This window comes from Micrasema longulum, unplaced genomic scaffold, assembly GCF_059751315.1.
Source record: "Micrasema longulum isolate JH-2025_06_02 unplaced genomic scaffold, ASM5975131v1 h1tg001596l, whole genome shotgun sequence".
Lineage (NCBI taxonomy): Eukaryota > Metazoa > Arthropoda > Insecta > Trichoptera > Brachycentridae > Micrasema > Micrasema longulum.
Window position 1 is genome coordinate 148,428 of NW_028278778.1, and position 23,740 is coordinate 172,167.

Below are 23,740 nucleotides of genomic sequence, written 5' to 3' on the forward strand. Positions count from 1 at the left end.
TGGTAAATCAATAATCCTTGTTTTCCTGATTGAATTGAATAAGTTTTTATATTAGTCGACGCGAAGGTGGTTTTATTATTTACGAACACAAATAAACCATCACGCTGTTTCCCCGTGGGGGTAGGCAGATGGGATAGAACGCCATATAACTCTGTCTTTGCATACAGACCTCGCCTCCTCTACATCTTTTTATGTACGCAAGCCGATTACTCCAACTTTTGATATGCCCATATTCAAGTATTTGTTGAATTGAGTCATGCCATGTCCTTCTCGGTTTTCCTCTATTTCTGCATCCGTCAACATTCGCATTGTAAATATTCTTAGCCTTAATATTTATTTTGCTGTCAATTCGCACTACATGTCCAAACCAGTGCAGAGCTCCTTTCTTGATTTTGTCGATAATGCTTATATCAGCCTTGTAAAATGTACGGATCTCTACATTTGTTCATCCATCGTACATAGTTTTACCACACATTCGCCTGAGAGATCGCATTTCGACAGCATTCAGCCTACTATCATCCCTGTTTATCCAAATCCATATTTCGCTCCCATATACATCAAGGTCGGGACCAAGACTCCACTGTGAACTGCTAATTTTGCCTCTTGCGACGAACATTCATTTGCCAAGGTTGATTTAAGTGCACCGTTCACTCTGTTCCCGGCACTCACCCTCCTTTCAATATATTTCTCAGTCATTCCGTCCCTAGTAAACATACTTCCCAGATACACAAATTCTTCTACCTGTTTTAGTATAACCCATTCAGAGTGATTTCACATTTAGTCATACTTTCATGCCTTTCAAAAACCATCACATTCGATTTGTCGACATCCATTAGCAAATCGCTTCCCTCGCATACATCATAGACCTTTGTTACAAAGTATTGCAGTTCCTCTTTGTTGTTAGCAAGAAGCACGGCATCATCGGCATACAAAAGATAATTGACAGTTAAATCCCCATTTTGGCTCCCATTCTTAAAGCTTTTCAGTTATTTCATACAGTTATATATACGTTGAACAGATATGGTGACATCACACATCCCTGTTTGACTCCTTTATGAATGTCAAACCACGATGTGTATGATCCGTTTACCCTAACACTTGCTGCGCTGTCTTTATACAAAGAAGCAATAGCCCGTGTCAGGTTTCCGCTCACTCCATACTCCGATAACACCTTCCATAATTTTTCTGTCAACTCTATCAAACGCTTTTTGCTGATCGACAAATGCGCAGAAAAGCTTTCGGTTTTTAGCCAATCAATTTATAAATATTTTAAATAATGTAGTTACTCGTTAAAATGACATGAAATAAAAATAAAGTAGTAAAGGCAACGGTATATTTTAAAAGCTGTCTCATACATGTATTACTGACAGAGCATGTTTTGAATATTAAACTCTTCTTACGAGTAAAACTTTTTAAATTCCTATTTAAAAATAGTTTCAAACAATTGATTGGCGTATAACTGTCAGTTTGACGTTTCGATTTGAGATATGTTTGTTGTCTTTGTAGACTGTTTTTTAGACAGCTCACTTATGGTGGTTACGCACAGGAAATGATATTAATTTATCGATAGCAAAAAGAGCGACAGCCGCACCACAAGTGTTATATGATTAGTGAAACTTTAAATCTAAACATAGAGGTGCTTCTACCGCTAACAACGAATGTCTGCCATGATTAGAAGCTTCATAATTGAATAACAAACAATTGCATCGCGAACTCGCGAACAAAAACGTGACAGCTTTAAAAATGACAGGTCTTCCATAATAGCTGTTTATCACGCTGGCCACACTGAGCGAAAAGTACCTACCGGCAATTCGGTCATTAAACAGCATAGCCCATTGATAATATTTCAAGCGATTTGAAGCAGTGTATTTGAAAGGCTTCACAAGCGAAAATGAAATTCTTCGCCGCATTGCGGACTCACAAAGCTGGATTTCTTTCTTTGGTGAACTCTGCAGATACTTTAAAAAATAATTCAAATAACGCAGATATTTGGGAGATATTTTTTGAAGCAGCGGATATTCGCATGATCGCCGAATCGCATCGCGAAAATAACCCGGTACTTAATTATTTTATTTGATAAGCAAATTGAAAGTCTTTTATTCGAGGATGTACTGAAAGATGGCCTGAGTGCAAAGATCGGGCGATATTACAGGTAACAACATAAATGTTTGTTGAAAAGTTTATCGATCTGAGGAGTAAAAATAAATTTATTTAACTAACAACGGCAAATTATCACCAGCATTCAACGTCAGCTAAAATTAATTTAATATAAATAATAAAGAAAATAAAGACTGTATTGATGTACGTACATGTAAAAAAGCGAATGGTCAACGACATCGGCAGGAAGTTATTTAACTATTAGATTTTGTGATGTTCCATAATTTAATGCGACCGAGAGGGAAAATGTTTTTGAGAGGGAATATGGAAGTCAAGGCATTTACTGGGCTTATGACCTGCTTTTGTCTGAAGAGGCCACATTATACACTGTGTAACATTTACCATTTTGCCAATGTTTAAACATCCATATATCCTCAACAGACACTGAACAATTTTTTCAGGCGTTGCCTAGTTGGTAAAATAATTCAGCCAGATGAATCTCACCCACATCGAAGTCGGCAGATGGAAGAGTTGAGGAAATGTGGACGTTTAAACAAATGCAGAATGGTGAATGTTGCACAGTTTGTAAAGTCGCCACTTAAACCAGCCAATGGCAGGTCGTAAGCACTGTAAATGCCTAGACTTCCATATTCTCTTCTAAAAAATGTTTTCCCACTGTTACAACAAATTTGGATTTTAAAAACTCTCTAGGGAGTGAAATCCAGCCTGTCTATAAACGTTTGGACAAACTCAAAACATTGTTGTTTCGTCATCTTCACCTTCATTCCCTTTCCGCACCTAATGGTGTATCTTGACCATTTTTTTCACATGAAGGTAAGATAATCAGTATCACGCTTCAGGGACTATGAAATCTTTTTAGAGTAAAAACACCCTTTTAAATATTTTTTTCATATTAACCATGGCGGGAATCGAACCCGAGACCTCTTGCATGGTAGGCAAACGCGTTGACCATTACACCACGAGGCCGACAAGTTGTTTAGTCATGCCTTTTTTTTTTTTCATGAGCCCATTTCAAAGACGAAAAAATATTTAAAATTGATATACCGTTGAAACCGCACCGTAGACAATATTAATCTGAAAAGATGAATAGTTAACACCAGTCGGGCATTTTATTTGTCAAAAACTTTTCCTTGAGTGCAAAGAAAATATCGTCGGTTGACAGGTAAAACTCATTAGCACTTTGTATCATTTTTCAACAACCTCTTGCAAAACTGTAGCGTGTAAAACCGTACAATCCTACACTGCTGTTTCGGATTGGTTAATAAACGTAATCTTTTCTAACATTATTTTGGTACGTGTATTTGTACACAAATCTGGATTTCTCCCAAGGGGGAGTAGGTATATATTTTTTATTTATATCTCACAGAGATGAGGTAGAATTTTTTTCAAATTCAGGATTATGGATATTCGAGCGTTTACAGGGCTTATGACCTGTCATTGGCTGGGTTAAGTGGCCACTTTAAGTACTACAACATTCCCCATTCCGCTTATTATTAGCGAATATCCACACAGATAACATTTTGGATTTTTTGTATATATCTTACTAAACGAGAAACCATTAACTACATAAAATAAAGTAATCTGCTAATTAAAATAATTAACTTCAATATCAATACATAGATGGCGCTCCAACTCGCTTGTAAATGGTTTCTCGTTTAGTAAGATATATACAAAAAATCAAAAATGTTATCTGTGTGGATATTCACTAATAAAAAGCGGAATGGGGAATGTTGTAGTACTTAAAGTGGCCACTTAACCCAGCCAATGACAGGTCATAAGCCCTGTAAACGCTCGAATATCCATAATCCTGAATTTGAAAAAAATTCTACCTCATCTTTGTAGGGATATAAATAAAAAGTAATATTTTCTACATAAGATTGTTGAAAAATATACATCGTAATGACCTAAAGTCACTCTACTATAAATCTATACTTAATGAGTTTTACTTATCAAACGACGATACCGTCATTTAAAATAAATATCACCAAATTTTACTATAACGAGGTGCACTGGTTTTCTAACTCAATCAGGACAATCCAACTAAGCCAAAAAAATATATTATGCATCTTATTATCAACGCTGTGATTTTTAAATTTCGCAATTTTAAAATTACTCCGCCCGTGACGTTACTAGTTAACGTCGGTGAGTTGTCCTGACATTTAAAAAGTGAACCCGGAACTATTATGATTGATTAGACAGGCGCCGTGGCGCAGTTAGTTAGACGGCTAACTGTGAAACTGGCGTCGCGGGTTCGATTCCCGCCAGTTGCGAGAAAATAATTAAAGAAATATTATTTCTCAATTGGTCTGGGTGTTGTGGTGTATTTTTCATAACCTGCCTCCATATCCCCCATTTCCACCTGCTGACAAGCCTCTAAATAGAGGCCTCGCAGGTTAATCCATTAAAAAATTAACAAAAATTGTTTTTTTTTGCCCCCATGAGCAAAAAGGCAGCTTTTCGACAAAAATCACAAAATGTCTCTTTCCTTTTGCCTGCCCTTACGGGGAAACGGCGAGATGGTTATAAATATGTCACTCGAAAAACGCGGCATATTTGGCATTGATAGTTGCGACGTCAAGATTCGTGACCATGTTCTAAAAGAACTCGAATGGTTTGGAATAAAGTTAAAAAGGAACATGAATCGTGACGTATTAGGGGCGTGGCCAATGCAATGACCGTTTTTGCAGGAATGCGAAATTACAAATTTAAAGGTGTTTTTTATGCTAGGTACTAATAATTGGAAAATTATTTTTTTTACTGGACAGTATTTCATAGAGAAAAATGTGAAAAAAACGTGATTTTTCCCTTTTGTGTCTAATTTCTGGCTATTACGCTGTGTTCGCGAAGCAGGTTTCTTCTGTCTCTATAGTTTTATTGAAGTGTCACGACTAAAGCGTCGGTTCTAATTGAGACCAACTACTGGGGCTTCAAATAATCCGCAGACACAAGCAAAACCTTCCAGGGAAGTCGAGGATTAGAATTTAGAATAGCAGAAGTACCGGTTAGTGGCGCCGACTGAACTGGCTCTAGAACTCCCTAAACCGGTGTTTTTCAACCTGTGGGTCGCGAACCCCAGGGGGATCGCAAAGCCTTGCTTGAAAAATCAAGGGCTTCAGGGTCCCGATTACAATGGGAAGTTAACAGAGTTATCTTCGACTGCCTATAAAAAAAAACGATAATTGTGTAAGTATCTTCGTCGGTAACCTATTATTGAACATGTTTAGAAAAAATAAATGTATGCATATTCTGCTTTTCATACAGAAAACTTAATTTTACTTTGTAGGCGAAATTGAAGATAAATTATTACTTCCCATTGTAGTCGGGGCCCAGGTCTTACACTACTACAAAAATATAATCATTTCAGTGAGAAGAATGTGTTTGTTTATTCTTAACGATAAGGTGATTCGTGATTCGTGTTTCACTTTTCGAGACGCAAATAATCAACACTAGTAGTGGCGAACGGCACTAAAGCTCGGGTTTCCTAGGACAGCGGTGCCCGTATTTTAACGGCCGTAGTGAACATTAATGCGGTTGACAGCCGTCGTAACGGTGACTAGAGAGTGGTTTCCTATAAAAATGGTGTTGATAACACCGTTAAAAAATAAAACCACTCTCTAGTCACCACTACGACGGCTGTCCACCGCATCACCGTTCACTACGGCCGTTAAGATACGGGCACCGCTGTCCTAGGAAACCCTAGCTTAATAATAGCAAAGCTTCCCTTACCAGTTGCTCAATCACAATGGCCGTACTTGTCAGTTATAACCGAAGCGATACACGGTGATCGTTTATCTTTTTAGCGATTCCTATGGAACATCGAATAAAATTTATCGATCGGTAGTAATCACATTTTTTAATATCTTCACACTTCAACCTCATGCGTGGCAACACTAATATGAAATGTTATCCCTCAAAATACTAACGTTTTCCAAATTACGATATTTGGTACCATTTAGTTATAATATTAATTAAAAAACGGGAAATACTTTAAACAAATTTGTTATGTTGTGATTGTTCGAGCGCAATTAGTCATGTTAGTTATATTTTTTAAACTCAATTCGAGACGGAAATAAATAAATAATGAAACATTATTTAAAGACGTTACATAATATTATTACAACAATGTCGTGTACACCATGATCGTAAATGAATTAATCAAGACAATACAAACAAGCTAAAGAATTTCGAATCCAAATAAAATACCTACAAATATAGTTGTATTTAAGTTCGTTTAGAAAGAAAACCTTGCTATGTGTAAAACAATTTACAAACGGACAGACTGAAACTCACACATATCATACAAAACTCAACTCGAGTTGACTTTGACGTTTAGCGGTTGACCTCGTGACCACGATAAACTAATCCACTTCCACTGTGATCGGCCATTGGTTAAGGACTTCTTATCGACGTGAAAAACATCTGTAGTTGAGCTATTGCTCTTTATTCTTCTTTTCCTTCATCCAAAAGACGTCTACCTTATGAAAATTAAATTTCATTTTAAGCATGCCGTCAGCAGTAAGAAAAATTAAGATTTATGGATCTTGCTGCTGACGCTGCGCCCGTTCTTTCTTGCGCTTAAGTTCTTGATTATTAATAACAGAACATCGTTACAAATCTTAACGTCACAATTTCATTCAAAAAATTATGTATGATAACATTTCTCTACAATATCCATATTGATTTTGGAAATACAATTAATTTTTCTACATCCATTTCACATGTTTTTATCGGTATTCGTAGTATGTGATATTTCCCTATTAAGGTCCTGGAACCACACGTAAGATTTTTTTTACTCATAAAGGGATCGCGTATTCAAAAAGGTTGAAAAACACTGCCCTAAATAACAACAGTACAGGAGACAAATATAATGGATGGCAGTCACTGTACGTAGGAGCAAAAAGCGGTCTGATAAAAAATCCAGAGTAACAATTATTATGCTAAACATACACATGCATAAATTTAACCTACCTCTTACAGAAAAAAACACGAATATTTCATGTATACTGCTTCATAAAATAACATGAGTTATAAATCTACATCAGTAACTTCCTCGACCCGTCAATATTCGGCGGAAATCATAATAAGTTACATTCAGCTTTAATAGTAATATTTACATGGGTTGAAATTTAATTGACAACATTTTTAAAATGGCCGAACGCCTCGAGACAAATACTTTAGGGAGTTTATCGAAATTGACAAATATTTCATCGTTTAAACATTTGAACGAATCCAAAATAAGATTTATTCATTTTTATTATTATTTTAAATATTATTGCTTTTACAATAAACGTTACAAATACAAAAAAAAAACAAAACAAAAATCTGTGAGCGGGTATAATTGCTCCTTGTTAATAACTCTTAATTCTTAATTCCTGGCTCCGAAATTTCTTAATCAACTTCCTGCAGCCATAAAGAACCTCACAAGTGCCAATGTATTAAGGAAAAATGTTTGCAATTGGTTGCTGCACATCGATAGGGACGAGGTTGTCAATTTTTTTAAAGTTTGAGATTAGCAATTAGCAAAATTTGTCATTTTTGGTAGATGTTTTTACGTTTTTTCACTATGTATTTTTGTATTATTTAATTTGGTACTCACTCTTATTTGACATATTACTCCTATTTCTTACTAAAGTATAGAGTGAGTTTCAAGAAACCATATCTCAATTATCATTTCAAACAAACCATCACGCCGTTTCCTCGTAGGGGTAGGCAGAGAGAATAGAACGCCATTCACTCTATCTTTGCATACAGACCTCGCTTCCTCTACATTCATACATCTTCTCATGCACGCACGCCGATTATTCCTACTTTTGACATGTCCATTTTCAAGTATTTGATGGACTTGATCGTGCCATGTCTTTCTCGGCCTTCCTCGTTTTCTGCATCCATCAACATCCGCATCGTAGATTCTTTTAGCCGTCCTTTCGTTGTCCATTCGATGTACATGTCCAAACCAACGCAGCACCCCTTTCTTGATTCTGTCGATAATGCATATCTCAGCCTATCATACATTGTTTTACCACACATTCGCCTGAGGGATCGAATTTCGACAGCATTTAACCTACTTTCATCATCATTTTTCCAATTCCATACTTCGCTCCCATACATTAGAGTTGGCACTAGAACTCCATTCTGAACTGCTAGTTTAAACAAACATAAAAAAAAGTAAATGATGTACATTTAAAAAATAAACTACTTCAATCTGTTTTTTTAATATTTTTTTATGTTGATTAAAACATGGGTCTTACAAAAGTATACAATTTTGAACCGGGTTGCGGTCTTTGGATAGTGTCGCAGACTCACCGCTCTGCCACAATTTAATATGCATTTTCTTATAGTGAGTTATTTACAACTCGTACAAAAATGCCCCTAAAATTTGAAATATTTGGGTAAGTCATAAAAACACAACTATATCATTATTCACATTTTTATAATTATTTTCAGACGTTGCTTTGAAGGTAAAATAATTTGATGAATCCCACCTACATAAATAAGGTTTTTGGGTGTTTTGCTTCGCAAAAATCTACAGACGGAAGAACTGAAATGTTATAAAAAATATATTTTAAAACAATGTGACCTGTACATATATTTGTTTGCCAAAATGTAAAACCGAAGTAAGTAATTGTTACAGTAAAATATAAGGTTGAATATAGAAACCATTGAAAACGAACAAAACGTGTATAAATAACATTGGCTTAAATACGCAGATAGCCATGTACTCACTGGTTTTCTAGAAACGTCAATACGATATTCAACAATGACGCACATTCTACCAGAGTGCACATCTTAAATGAGAATAGCATCATTCAAAATATTTTATTACATATTGAAGCTTCAAAAAAGAAAGATAGAAAAAGATATAATACAATTATTACCTTTTTCCTACTTTCCTTACAAACTAATTATTTTTATTAATTTTTATTTTGTATTTTGGTTGAATTTTTTTGTTTATCTTTTAAAAATTGTATTTAAACATTATACATATAATATTATGTAAGTTATCTCTACATCATCATCATCATTCACCTTCCGAACCTGGTGGTGCATAGGGCACAGAATATCTTGATATTTTTTGTTATATGAAGGTAAGATGATCAGTCTTACGCCTCAGGCACCAACGCGCTGACCATTACACCACGAAGCCGACAGTAAATGTTTTATTAAAATGAAATACGTTTTGTTTTATTTGGAAGAATTGGCTCTGTAATACTTGACCATTTTACTGGAATAAAAAATAATATTATTATTAAAAATTGTGACGCTAAACATTTATGCAGTATGGACTATACTCAAGTTTTTAAAGCAAATTTAGTATCGAATGGAGGCATTTTTATTGCACTTCCAAGTGCTTGGCCATAGTGGCGAAACGTTTGCGGCGAGATGCGGACGCAGTGAACTCAAACATATGGTATACTAGTGTAGTGTCCATAGTGAGCCGCTGAGCACCGACACCATGGCCAATAGAGTGGGCCGATATTTTTTTTTCCGAATTTTTAAATGAAAGGGTTCTAAAAAGTTGCCTTTTGGATTACTCGGAATGCAAAAAATATCAATTTTTAGCTCTAAACCGGCTGTCATTTCGTATTTAAGTAACAAAATCAGTCCAATTAAATGTTATAATGTGCATTAAACCTTATTAAATAAGCATCTAAGGGCGTGAGTTGCACTTTATTTTGTAATAAATGGGTAGCATTGTTTTAATGCGCCATTGTTTTCGTCAATATTAGCCAGGCTCTCAGCGGAATCAGTTCCGCGGAGTGTAAACTTTTTGCATTTCCGTAGTTTTAAAACATGTTCGAATTTGTAATGTGATTCGGTTATATCTTTACTAACAAAAAATAATTTTATCAATATAGATAATAAACAAAATGTTTGGGCAGTTGTTAACTTCAAACCTCGGTTGAGGGCCAAAAGTAGTATGGAATATTTTTTTAAATAATTTTTACATTTAACGTGATCCAAAATGCAACTTTTTAGACCCCTATTACTTTGATGTCTAAAAAAATAAAAAACTTCATACATCATCGGCCGACTCTAATGGCCAAGCACTAAAACAATATAATTGAGATAACGTTCTATAAGCTTATTATTTGCAAATAAAATCTTTTAAAATTCTTTAAGTGTTTCGATTAATTTTCAGCACGAATCATCGCATATTTATTACACAAATAAACAATGTACTGTTTGATTCTTTAGAAAACAGAACGAATCTAGGATACTAAGTTTGCTATGATTCACGGACTGGGTATTATTGGCTCATGTTTGCATAGCGATGTGTGTTTAGAATAGTTTTACATAATGTTGTTCTTTTGTCCTCCGCAACGTAAGGCTTCCCGAATTTTAAGCATGTTAAGAATGACGCAAGAATTCCGTAATTCGACAGTTCAACGTACATCGAACCACAAAAACAAGTGTGAAATATAGAACCGACAAAAAAAAAAGAGAGGAAGGAAAGAAACACTATTGAGAAATACAAAAAACAAACACATATTTTAGAAACAAGAGCTTCTTCCTTGCATAGATAAAATATAAAAACGATTTGCGCAATACTTCTTTTTCTTCCTCAGCCTTCATTGAAGAGTTAAGTAAGCCTACGTTGATGTGTTAGTGCCTGTCCGTAAACCAACTAAACAAAATATACATTTTGCTTTTCTAAACACGCACATTATAATGATTCATATGAAAATTTATAGTTACGAACACATAAAGCAAAGGTTATTAAATATGTGAATGGACTGTACGTCAAGTTCGAAAATAAATCGTTTGTTTTTAATCTAAATTATTAAAGAAAAAAAAGGTATTATAATCATTTGCTTTTCAGAATTCAGATATCCGTTGAGTTCTTTACAAATTTTATTCTCGAAAATTCTGAAATGAAAGTTTTTTTTTTTTTTTAAATATATATTTGGACCCCTGTATTTAGTAGCCTTACGTGTCATGTACAAGGCTAAGGTACTCGGAAAAAAAAAAGTTTTTCTTTGTCTTGGAAATGGGATGTTCGATCACTGATTTTGGTTTATTACCTTTATGAGTCCAATCACCATTGTTGCAAAGTTCAAGAACAATGGCGCGTGATAACTACTTTTAACTACAGTGTGGATATCTGTTAAGGATATTCCATCTTTCCTGCATTCTGCTTCAAGATTATGGCGTTGCAAACTGAAAAATGGGCACTGAAATAACAGATGTTCTATACTTTGTGAAGAAATATCATCGCATGGACAATAGTTATCATTCCTTAATTCAAACCTATATAGATAACTTCTCATAGCTCCGTGTCCGGTAAAAATTTGGGTCGTTTCGAAAGTACTTTGGTGATGATGACGGAAGTTTGCTGCATCAGCCAGCGTTGGGAAAAACATTTTAGTGATTTTACCTGCAGAAGAAGCGCGGTAATGATCCTCCCAACGCTGCTGCGTATTTTGTTTTATACAGCGTTTAGCAAAGCTAAGGGGAAATTCTGAGAAGAAAGGTGCCGTTCTTTTACAAGTTGCGGCTCTTGCTCGTTCAGAAATGAAAGTTACGCCTATTCCAACAGGGATGGTCAGGGAAGCGTTAGAAGACGCAGTCTGGAGTCTAGATACTATGCGAGCGGAGGCGGAGCGCCACACTGGCCGACTGGCCACACGTTTGCAGTATGTACGTGTGCAGTGTGCACGTGTGATGCGGTGATGTCAGGCCCTCCACAGTCCTCCTTCCATCCCCTTCCATCCTTCTGTCTTTTGCTTTTTGTAGCCATTTCTTCTCCCATAGAGGCTACATTATCGGCCCATATATTTTGAGAACTTCCGACGCCTCCCAAATTCTCCCAAGGTCTTCACTTCGGAACTCTAGGAGTCCATCTTGTGGCATCCTGCCTTGCGAGATGAACTGCCCATTTTTTTTATTTATTATTATACTTTTTTGTTTTTTTTACGATATACATAAGAGGTAAAGCAGAGTAAATAATAAATAAATGATAATTACATAGCTATAAAATAAATATTAACAGTAAAAATAGTAATCAAAAAAATTTCACAAAGGCATGACCGGGCCGTGGGTATACAAGAAATGTTTATGAATTTTTTGCTCCTATAATAAATAGACGGATATACTGTTTTTGTGTAATATAAGAAAGATAAAATAAAATATTCTGTTAAAGATTAGAAGGTACTTTTTTATTTTAAAGTAATCAAAAAAGGAAATAAAAAAATATTAAAAAACACAAAAATATTCCTTATAATAAGGAAAAAATCATTAAAAAAATTTGGGCGTATAAATATGCATGTCTCTGTGCTAGCCTCGTTTTACAATGTGGTATTTCTAGCACACGATTCCTGTTTTGACTTGATCTATTTGAATTACTGGTACATTTTGTTTCTTAAAAACATATATTTTAAACATTGAAAACAATATATTTGTCTTATTTACAAAAGTTTAGCTTCTTGGAACAATTGGAAAGAGGGAAAAGTGCGATGTTTGTGAAGTCTTATTTTTAAGATAAATTTTTGAACAGTTTCTAATGGTTTAATATGGTTATTAAAAGCTCCCCCCCATCCAATTATTCCATGGAAAAGCGATGACTGTACAAGTGCATAATATACCATTTTAATAGTATTTAGCTGGGCGTAAATACTTAACCGTTTGAACACATAGGTTAAGTATCTCAGTTTATTGATAATTACTTTAAGATGATTAGTCCATTTAAGTAAAATTGTCATCCATTGTCACTTAAAGATCATTACAAGATCCATGATATCCACTACTCTGGTTCTGCGTATAATTTCATCATTTGTTATTATTTCTCTTAGGCTTTTACCAAGCATAGACCTATTCAAGGATCGATGCGTGCATTTGAGCGTTTCTGCATTTTTATTTGTGTCATCGTCTCCAGCCCATACGTCACAACCGGAAGTATGAACGATTCGAAAGTTTCTATTTTTAAACTAATTGGGATCTCTCGTTTTGAAGAACATGTTTAAGTTTGCCAAAACCAGCCCACCTTATTCCAATTTGCCTTGACAATTTCGAGGTTTGATTTTCTTTGCCTATTATTATCTTGTAAACCTTATTATCCCTTAACTTAATATTGTTGTTACTAATTGTGATGATTTCACTCTCTGGATTAAAAAAAATCCTCTTTATTTATTTAGAGCAATATTAATAGCAGATTTGCTTTACGCAATATAGCTCAAGACAAACTAAGAACAATATAAGTCCATTACAGCAATCAATGCAGTGGTTCCATTTTTGTAACAAAATTAGCAACTTCCTCCAACATCGATTTGGTCTATTGTAACATAAAACAATGGTAGCAAATAATTGTCAATCAAAACCAAACGTGTAAAACACAATAGAAAAATGAGCTCAAATAAAATATTTGTCAACGAAAAAAGTAAAGCGCCATTAAAGGTAATTAAAAATAATGGTATAGTGTAGTAGTGATAGAGATTAAGTTTTATTTATTTATTAATACTTTTATTTATTATTTATACAGAATAATGATCCCTCACTGGGGTGTCCGGTGCCGAGGGAAACATTTTACAAAAATGTGAAACATGCCTAAGATAATAATATTTAACAAAGTTAAAAAAAATAACAAAATAAGAACATTAAAAAAAACGTAATTAAACCAATTAACCTAATTATAATTAACATAATAAACAAAATAAAAAACAAAAATATTCATAAAAAACATAATCAATGTATATGGACTAATTAATAAAATTCATAAACAGTGCATACATTTTACATATTTGGCTTGATCCACTCATCGATCCGTGCACAACCCACCTCCACTATCCATTTCTTAATAGCAATTTTATATTTTGAGAACTTACTTATTGTCCTTATGGATAATGGAAGTAGATTGTACACTTTAACCGAGTAGTAGGTCAATCCTCTTTGACTGAAGGTTGTATTAATTTTTTTGCATAATCAGGGTGGAGTATCTAGTAACTATTGTATTTGTAATGGTAATGGTGTTTCTACATATGAAAATGTTATTTTCATGTACTCGTAAATATTTTTCAATAATCAAAGAATTTTTTAATATTTTTTTAAGAAAACTAAGTTATTGTAAATTGGGCGGGATTAGGACAAGAATGCTTGAAGAGAGGATAGGGAGGAAAAGGGTTATGTACATATTTATTATTATAATGTCTACTAAGTTACATAATGCATTTTAGTGTAAATTTTAAATCTAACAGAGTTTGTCTATGTTTGTATTTACCTGTATATTTTTTGTAAATGCCCCTTGGGCGTATTGTAAAATTAAATGAATAAATAAAATAAATAAAAAAATAAAATAAATAACACATAAGCCAGGCCAACAGTAGGTAAAGACAAACAATATCTACACGAATATGGCCGATATGAAACAGGATTTTTTTTTTCTCCGACCCTTTATTATGTGCCAATAAATAGCGATTTTCTATGACGCGTAGTTTTTAATAACAGGCTTTATAATTTCACGGCTCAGCGGGCAATAACTGTGGGAAAGGATTTAATATTGAAAATTAATACTCAATTCAATCAAGGGTAAATAATTACTTATGTACTTTATGGAATTTTGTTTTGGCAATTTGATATATACGGCGCTCGATTTGGTGTGTAATTAATACGAATTAGTAAATCACTACTTACATATTTAATTCGATACCTGTGGTTAGTATTTATTTCATAAAATAAACAAATCAGCCGTTTAAAGTATGATTAAGATGACTAACAAGCTAAAATGATAATCTACAATACCTATTTATTGCGTTTTCTGTGAAAACTAAATGAATATTAGTTTGAAGCTAAATAAATGATAAATTAAAATAATCATTAGTAAAGCGTCTGGATGCCTACTAAAAACAAAAGTATAACGACACATCCTACGTACAACTGTGTACAGGAGAGCGTTTTAAAGATTTTTTTAAAAACAATTCGTGATATTTTGCTGCTCTAACGTAGTAAAGCTGTAAAATTTGGCATAACGCTTTAAATTGAGTAATTTAATAAGATAAAAAATAAATGTTTTTTCTGAAATCACTAGTTTTTGTTTTATCACACATACACACTTATACTTTGCTACGTAACCTGTCATCAATACTGTAAGTCGCTGATACAGGCTTATTCAATGGGATTCATTGAAATGTTTCACGAGTATCTGCCTAGTTACATAGTTTTACTCTGTACTTCATTTGATATCTTCCCCTAAAATGTTCACTAACACAGCTTTTACCAAAAAATCGTAATAAATTGCGGTCTTATATTTGTTTATGTATCGCTGTCACAACATTAATGTTAGATCATTTTCATTATTTTAACAAGTACACCTATGGTTTGAGATAGAACTGAGCGACGGGCAGATCTCCGTCGCCCGCGCCGCGCCGCATTACCGTGGCGGCCTACGTGGTGTGGTGGTCAAGACGCTTGACTCGCAGACGGAAGGTTCCGGGTTCGATTCCCGGTGAGAACATAAAAATTAATGTGATTTTTCTCATACCTGGGAGTTCTGTGATGTAATTCACCACTGTAATTAGGTCTCCTGGCCTGTTGTGGTGCAAAAATAAAATGGAATGAAATTACCCCCGCGTAATAAGCTGTAGCTGGCACGTACTTAATTATTCCTCGGATTTTGTTTTAGATATATGCAGTTAAACATTTATACGTTTAAAAAAAACATGTTCCAACGGTTTTTAATATTTTTTTAATATCTAATATTTAAGTTTCAAAGGTGTAGATTTCAAAAATGCAACAGTCGTAAAACCGTGGATGACGCAGTTACACAGTTGTACGTAGGATGTGTCGATAAGATAAAAAACAATGTTATCCCTCTCTCCCCGGTGATGTGTAGCTAGTACACATTGCGTCTAATAACTATAATATCTTTAAAAATATAATCAATATTGGTTTTAGATTTTCAGTATTCCTCCATTACACATTTACGTATCGACTGAAATAATTTGTGATTAAATAATAAGTACTTACTAGGCACAAAAAAGCATTTTATCGGAAATCGGGGATAAATTACAAATAATAAAATAAAAAAATCATCAAAAGTATAATCACAGTATACCAATAACACCTGGCGTTACACGTCCACTAGATGTCCAGTCACGTAGTTCAGTACTAGCTACTTAGTAGCTCTCGGGAAGTTGGCACGGTTGCACCTTTCGCCAGTCGTTAGCGATACCCAATGGTGTTTTCATGTTTTTAGCAGTTAGATTTGAAATATTATCATTTTTGAATTAAATTATGGTTAATTAAAGCCATTCCCTATAAATATTCCATTTTTCCCTTTTTAAATCTCTTATTTTTTAATGTGTAGTGACTACACAGCACCGTAACGCGCGGGTGTTTTTAGGACAGTTAAGCTAGGGTTTCCTAGGACAGCGGTGCCCGTATCTTAACGGCCGTAGTGAACGGTGATGCGGTAGGGAGCAAATGCAAATTTTGAACACGTTAATAAAAAAATATTTAAAAAAAAAATTTTCCTTAGTAGATTGAGAAATAAATTAAATAAAGATACTGCAGAACTAATTTACAAAACAATCATTCTTCCACATATAGATTACTGCTCAACAATATTATTTTTAGCAAACGAAGGAAATTTAAATAAACTAGAAATTTTACAAAATAAAGCGATGAGAATAGTTCTTAAGAAAAATAAATATAGCAATGTAAAAAAAATGAGAGATGAACTAAAATGGTTATCTGTAAGAAGGAGACTTCAATTTAATATGTTGATATTTATACATAAATTTTTTCACGATAAATTACCAAAATATTTTAAGGATAAAGTTGTCTTAAACAAAAATTGTCATGAATATGCTACTAGACAAAAGGATAAAATAAGACTACCATTATTGAAAAGAGCTGAGTCGCAAAATTGTTTGATGTATAAGGGTTTAAAAATGTATGATGAGATGCCTGAATGTATGAAGAATGAAAAGTGTCTGAAAGAATTTAAAAATAAATGTATAAGTTACTGTAAGGAAATGTAAATATATATAGATGATGTAAATGTACATAATAGTTTATATTACTTTTAATATAAGCTAACTTAAGAAATAAATAAAATAAAAATATTTAAAAAATAGGTTTGTTACACTTCTAACCTCAAATTGTAACGACTATAGAAATTTGTGTTTTAGATTATTTATAGTGTTCCTTTGAACAAATTATGGAGAGTAGAAGATTAAGATATGGTTTTCTATGTCAAAATTGCTACACTATTTTTATTTCCACGTGTCAACGAGTACACTTATATGTGTGCATCTGTGGATAAAAACGTACCTTTTGTGGAAATCACTATAAAATAAAATGAGTGCTATTTCTAGCATTTAAAAAAAAGGGGAGCTATAGGCAATAAAATTATAAATCTGAATCAGAAACAATAAAATATATACATCAACATACTGTTAACATACGAAAAAAACAAACACGAAAAAAAAATGTCCAAAGGTACACCACTTGCCCCTAAACATAGGCAGAATGGTGAATGTTACATTGTGTAAAGTGGCCATTTGAATCAGCCAATGACAGGTTATAAGCTGTGTAAATGTCAGACTTCCAAACCCTCCTTTCAAAAATGTTTTTCCGATCTGCTGCAATAAATTTAGATAAACAAATGTGTTTAAAATAAGGCAAAATGTAAGAAATTTCAGTAGGCGTAGAACCTTTGAAAGAATAAATAACATTATGAGTTTCACGATGAGAATGAAAGATTAATAAACTTAAAACAAGACTCGATAAAATGAATCACGACCAAGCAGAATTACGTGTTTGGGACAAGAAATATCGTCATTTACTATAAAAAGCATCACATCATATAAAGAATGGCTTTAATACCACGTAGTCGGGAGTGTGTTGCCATCAATATAATGATCCGTCCACATATCCATAGTGACCTTCCGTAGCCAAGCACCTCCTGGGAATGTATAACCCAACGGTAATCACTTAGCAAAAACAAAAGCAAAATCCGAGAAACATGTTACGAAACATGACTCTTGACATGCTCTCGGAGATAGCGCGGAAAATAGTACAACAGATCTGCACGATTTCGTTCAGGTTTTCTATTTTAGTTTTTTGCGCAATGTTGGTAGAAAGTATAAAAGCAATCAATACCGGCTTCGCACTAATTGAAACACACTGGCAAAACAATAAAAGTAGAGAAATTAATGGATTTGTGAAGGGAGCCTTTGAAACTGCGCGGTAGACAGAAGCTGGAGTAACAAAAGTCGTGACAATAACAATAAATGCAAAGAGGAAGTAAGTAGTTATATATTTTTTTTAAATTACCATACATCCAAGAGGTTATTTTCTTTAGTAAACGCTTCTGTCAAATCCTATTGTTTTCAGATTCAAAGGACACTTCCTACTATTTTATCTTTCAAATCTGACATCACAAGGTCCCGAGCTGATTTTAAGCGAAAAATTTTTTAAAAAATATTTACAAATAGACACGGACAATTCAAATACCGGTAAATATCAGCGATAGCTGAAACATTTTATTGATACAGATATAAAATAAGCCATGCACGAATATCCAAATACATTTCTCGTGTTTTGTAAGACCGGGGATTAGCGTGTCCACAAATGTCGCAAGCGCGAGTAAGACAGATGAAAAAGAGAGAGGCAAATAAACAACTAACATTTCGCTTTTATCTTTCATCGAAAATAATTATAATGTAATCATTTAATATTGGTAATAAAGACATTTTCATAAATATTAGCTTAGTACATGCAAGGATTGAATTAAGACAACGTGAATTTAGGTTACATAATTTGCTAACTTTAACAAGCACAACTTGTTATCAAATCATGTACTACGAGTAAACTCAGCGATAAAACGTGTTTATTAAAAATTAACTGTCAAAATTTTAATTGTCTGTTGAAATTCCCTGTTGTATTTACAAGACAACGAAAATTGTCTTAACTGTTAGGAAAAAACAGCAAAATACGCTGTAATGTTTTTGCAACAAGAGCATTGATAGATTTAGTAGCGGTGCTTTTATATGTCGAAAGATTGATGTTGATGTTTCGTATGAAGCAATATAAATAAACGCTTTTAAATTAAACGCGTTATAAGTTTCATCTCAAAAAACAAAGCAGCGCTTTACAAATTATTATTTGATTATTTATTATATTATGCACAAATACTCGACAAATGCAGATATCTAAATAAACCTTAGGTTTTCTTCGTCGTTTGCTAGCATCTTGGCGCTTTTCTTTGTTCGGTAATCCTGATAGCAACCGCGAACATCTCAAGTAATCGGGTGGAGGTGACTTGTAATAATCGTACTCATCGCGGCGGTATTACCAAAGTTGATAGACGCAGTAATTGCAGCCAGGTATGCCTCGGTCTTCGTTACTTTCTCACATGTGAGAGTCTCAACAGAGGACGAGGAGTCAATGGATTTGTTACAATTGGAGGAACAAACACTCGCATTATGAAAGGAATTATTTTTCCACTGCAAAGCTTAGCGCTAACGCTACAAAATAAGTGTTAAGTGTTGGCAGAGGTGAAGGCAATTAGTTGAGTTACGTTAAATTAATACAAAGGCCCCGCAGGTTACAAATAAAAACACAAGAGCTCGAAATTAGCAGTCATTTATAGATATTATTGTTATACGGTAACATTGTTTCATATTTTGTTATACAAAATAGACAGATTATTTACTACGGTGGGTTAGGTGAGGTTAAGTCGAGCCAAGTATCCACGCGGAGAAAGGGAAGGCGAGCAACCGAGATTATATAAATAATATCGTTACCATTCGGACACGATACGGTAATCTGTCAAAAGTTGCACAACTATAATTGGCTGTTGTTTTACATTATGAAGTGTTACAATTATTATTAAACAAGACAATAGTCCAAACTTGAGCTGGCAGTTGTCGGCAATATGCCGCGGGCTTTCCTTGACACATTACGTACTACTCGGTAGGTGCTTATATTATCGACTAGCTGTCGAGAGATAGAAGACGATAATAATATATGCTGGAAGTTAGATGTTTGACATTTATATTGACAACTAATCCCTTAAATATGCTATGAACCAAATAACATGTGACGCAAGAGAAAATGTCATACGTTTTATGGCTTCAGATATAGCGGAGATAAAGAAGGTTTAAGCTGTTAGTTTTCGATTAAAACGATGAAAAAAGAAATTGTGATAATCCATTTACCAGCTGATAAAACAGAATAATTCGTTGTATCTACTTTAGAATTACAGAAGAACGAAGCACGAACTAAAAGGCAATTTGTAAGATGGATAATTATTGCGGTTAATAAAGTTTAGTCGTAATTCGAAAGAAATCACTGTAAAAACATATTTAAATATATTATAGCGCTACAGAATGTATAAGTACTGAGAAAAAACATTCTTATATTTAGATTTTCATAAACAAAATACCAGAAGAGTAAGTGAACTAACACAGAGCAACTAACTTTAAATTATTATAATATCTATGACAAAACCACAGCGGTGTCCGTGAGAATGCTAATTATATTTGTGAGTCAAAGAAATTATGCAAAAACTCAGATCATGGTGTCGGCTAAAAACGTGATTGAGAGACGATTCGCCGAGAATGCTGACATTTACAGAAAACTCATTTTGTGACCAAAAAACGACAAGAATAATCAAGCAATCAAGAGAATCACGCATGCCTTGATTGAATTTGGTGGCAACAAAATATTAATCTCGGTTGCTCTAATGCTCTAGGTGGCTCTAGGTGTGCCAGCCGACCAACGGGTATTCGAAACATTAACTAGGACAGTACAAAAACAAGCTGCAAACAATAACAGTGTAAATAAATATTTTTAAAAGGTAAATAATTTCTGATCGAGCCTGCTTGAAAAAGAAAAAAACTGTTGAATAGTTTGATCAGGGTTCATAAACGACAAAAACCTTAATAGTAATTATTAATAGCTTTGAAAGATTAGTTGATTTACATTTATTTTCTTGTTTGCAGAGGAATTCATATGTATTTTTTATTACATTATAACTATGTTTTTATAACAATTTTTACCATGTTTTTACTCCATTTTTTTTTTTTGGTTTTAACTTTGTCCTCTATCTTTATAACTGTTTTTATATATTGATTACTGTTTTTTTACATTTTTTTTGGCTGTCTTAGAACGGGGTAAATAACCCTAGTTAGGCAGTCAAAGCAACTTTGTATAAATTATAATTTTGTGTATGTAATATAATATGAAAATAAATAAAGTGGAATTATTAGTAAAATATAGTATTTAAAACAAATTATTACTAAACAGTTATTTACAAATTAAGGAGTCTAAAAAAAAATACACAGTTTAAAAATTATACTACTAGTTATAAAAATAATTTGAAAATAAAATAAGAAAGCAACACATATTAATAAAAAAAATTAAAACAATTTTTAATAACACTAAACGATAAAAAATAATTAAAAATTAAATGTATTATTATTTAAAACTACTACTAAAAAAATTATTTATTTTTATTCGTGGTTTTTTATTTTTTTTAATTTAAAATGTAATTTTTTGCGCTTGTAACGTGTCTATTTGATAGAATACATCATTGGGTAGATATAATATACTGAAGATACTTACAGATCTTGCGTGTGTGCTGCCGGCGCCGCTACCTTCTGATGAGGTGCTGCCCCTCCTCTCTGGGGGGGCTCCCGGCCCCGCCGTCACTCCTGACGGCATCCTGTCTCCTTACCGCACCCTAGCTTGGACCATCCCAGGACGCTATGGGAAACTTAAGGCACGCGTTGGAACTTCCGAAACGGTCGAACTCTATCACTATACCATCACAAACTACCGGCAGCACGAGATCTTACGAAAGAACTGACAGCACAGTCACGGTACCATCAAAAACTTTTGGCAGATCAAATGATATATTCGTTTCTTGGTCCAAGTTCCCAGGAGTGCAGAAAATAATCACAGCATCAAAACTACTGGTAGATCCAAAATATGGTGACTGCAGGAGGGTTTGTTTGTATGGAATCGTTGTCAGAATCTTATACAGAATCTGAAGAATCTGAAACAAAGAAAAAGAGACACATAAGACTTATTGAACAGGTGATTAACCCACCATAAATATACACAGTGTATTGTTCACTTTGCCCAGCTGTATGAACTAGTACTTATAATTTTCTTGTTATATTACTGTAGAATGTTTTATTATTTAAACTTTCTACTGAATATGCTGTATAGTTTTTAGGTTAATTTTATAAATATAAATATTGTATAATTTTTAGGTTTATTTTTTTTTATATAAGTCTTAAGTATAAGGAAAACTTATGTTTTTAAAAAAATATATATATATATTAAGCCAAATATGTAGTATTATAAATGTTTGTAAAAGGCAGATTTGCCGTTTATGTTAAAAAAATATTAGAATTGAGGTAATTATTTTATAGTATTTCGTATTAATAAATACATTGTATCTCACAAGAGTATTGCAATAACGCAAACTGGTAGATAAGTCTTTCATTCGGATTTTTAAAAATTAAATGTGTTTGTTATAATTAATTTTATTATGTTTGCAAGACGTAAATAAACACAAAATATGTGTCTTATAAAGGGCTAAAGCAATAAACAATTATTTCGTGCATAGAATTAAGAATAGTCTATGGGAAAAACTCAAATATTCAGATAGTGGCATTTCAATCTTGATTTAAATGAAAATAAAGAAGGGGGCGTCTCTGACATTAATGGGTAGATTATTCCACAATCGAGCAGCTACTACTGTGCAAAAGAAGGCAAATTAGAGCGGTACATTGTATTAAAAGGGTTCTCTCGTTACTAGAACGAGAGACAGTTACAAGCACCTACATAGTACATTAATCAATACATGCTTACGTAAAACTTGGAAAACTGCAACTTTGTCCATGCAAATGAAATGAAAAAGATAATTTACTGATTTTCACAAAAATTTTGAATGAAAAGATGGGTTTGATTAAACTTTTAATTTGACTTAAAACAAAAACAAAATAGGTATTATTGATACAAATTGAATATAGAATTCAAATTTTCAATCACAATAAATAAATACACTGATACACTTTCGTTCCATTTGGCAGAAGACCTCGCAATGATAAGATAATACATCACTAATTAAATCCATCGATATTACAATCTATGGTTCATATCTCGTATGGAAGTAAATAATATTAAACAAAAAAGATATCGATCAAACACACCTAGATAATGAAAATATTAAACATAGGTGAAACACATTCCTCAAAAATAATTCACATAATTTAGGTATAAATAATTCATAAGTGATTACATCGTTCATTTTATATGAAAAATAAACTTTATGTAGCTGCAAGACTTTTTGTTATGTTGGCTATTATATTATGTGAATGTTATCAACTATCAAATATTTAAATTTAGTAAATGGGGTCTAGAATTTCAACCGTCCATGCGCTTAGTAGCTGCAAGTAATCTAACTTTTTTTTTTAATACTTCGTTTTTTAAAATATCACTAAACTTAACTTCGTTGTCAAATAAATTTAAAAAAAAAAGTAAACAGGGGCTAGATTTCTTACTGTCCATGCGCTCTGTAGCTGCAAGACTTGCTGGGATATTTATTTATTGTACAGCGCCCTTCAGGTGATTTTCCCAAAAATGGCGCTTTATAAATTATCCAAACACATAT

At 33.3% G+C, this 23,740-nt stretch overlaps 1 protein-coding gene across 8 annotated transcripts in view; it reads right to left on the minus strand.

Moving 5' to 3' along the window:
* The window catches only part of LOC148274744 (uncharacterized), a 91,974-nt gene that overhangs the window by 33,247 nt on the left and 34,987 nt on the right, over nucleotides 1-23,740 (minus strand). For 7 of the 8 annotated variants that reach the window (XM_088236709.1, XM_088236708.1, XM_088236707.1 and 4 more), the window contains exon 2: nucleotides 21,682-22,114. In XM_088236709.1, coding sequence (XP_088092835.1) covers nucleotides 21,682-21,780 — 99 coding nt within the window. In that variant the 5' untranslated portion in view covers nucleotides 21,781-22,114. Of the gene's footprint in view, nucleotides 1-21,681; nucleotides 22,115-22,938; nucleotides 23,155-23,740 lie in introns of those variants that run through there. The other variant, XM_088236702.1, reaches the window with a different exon arrangement.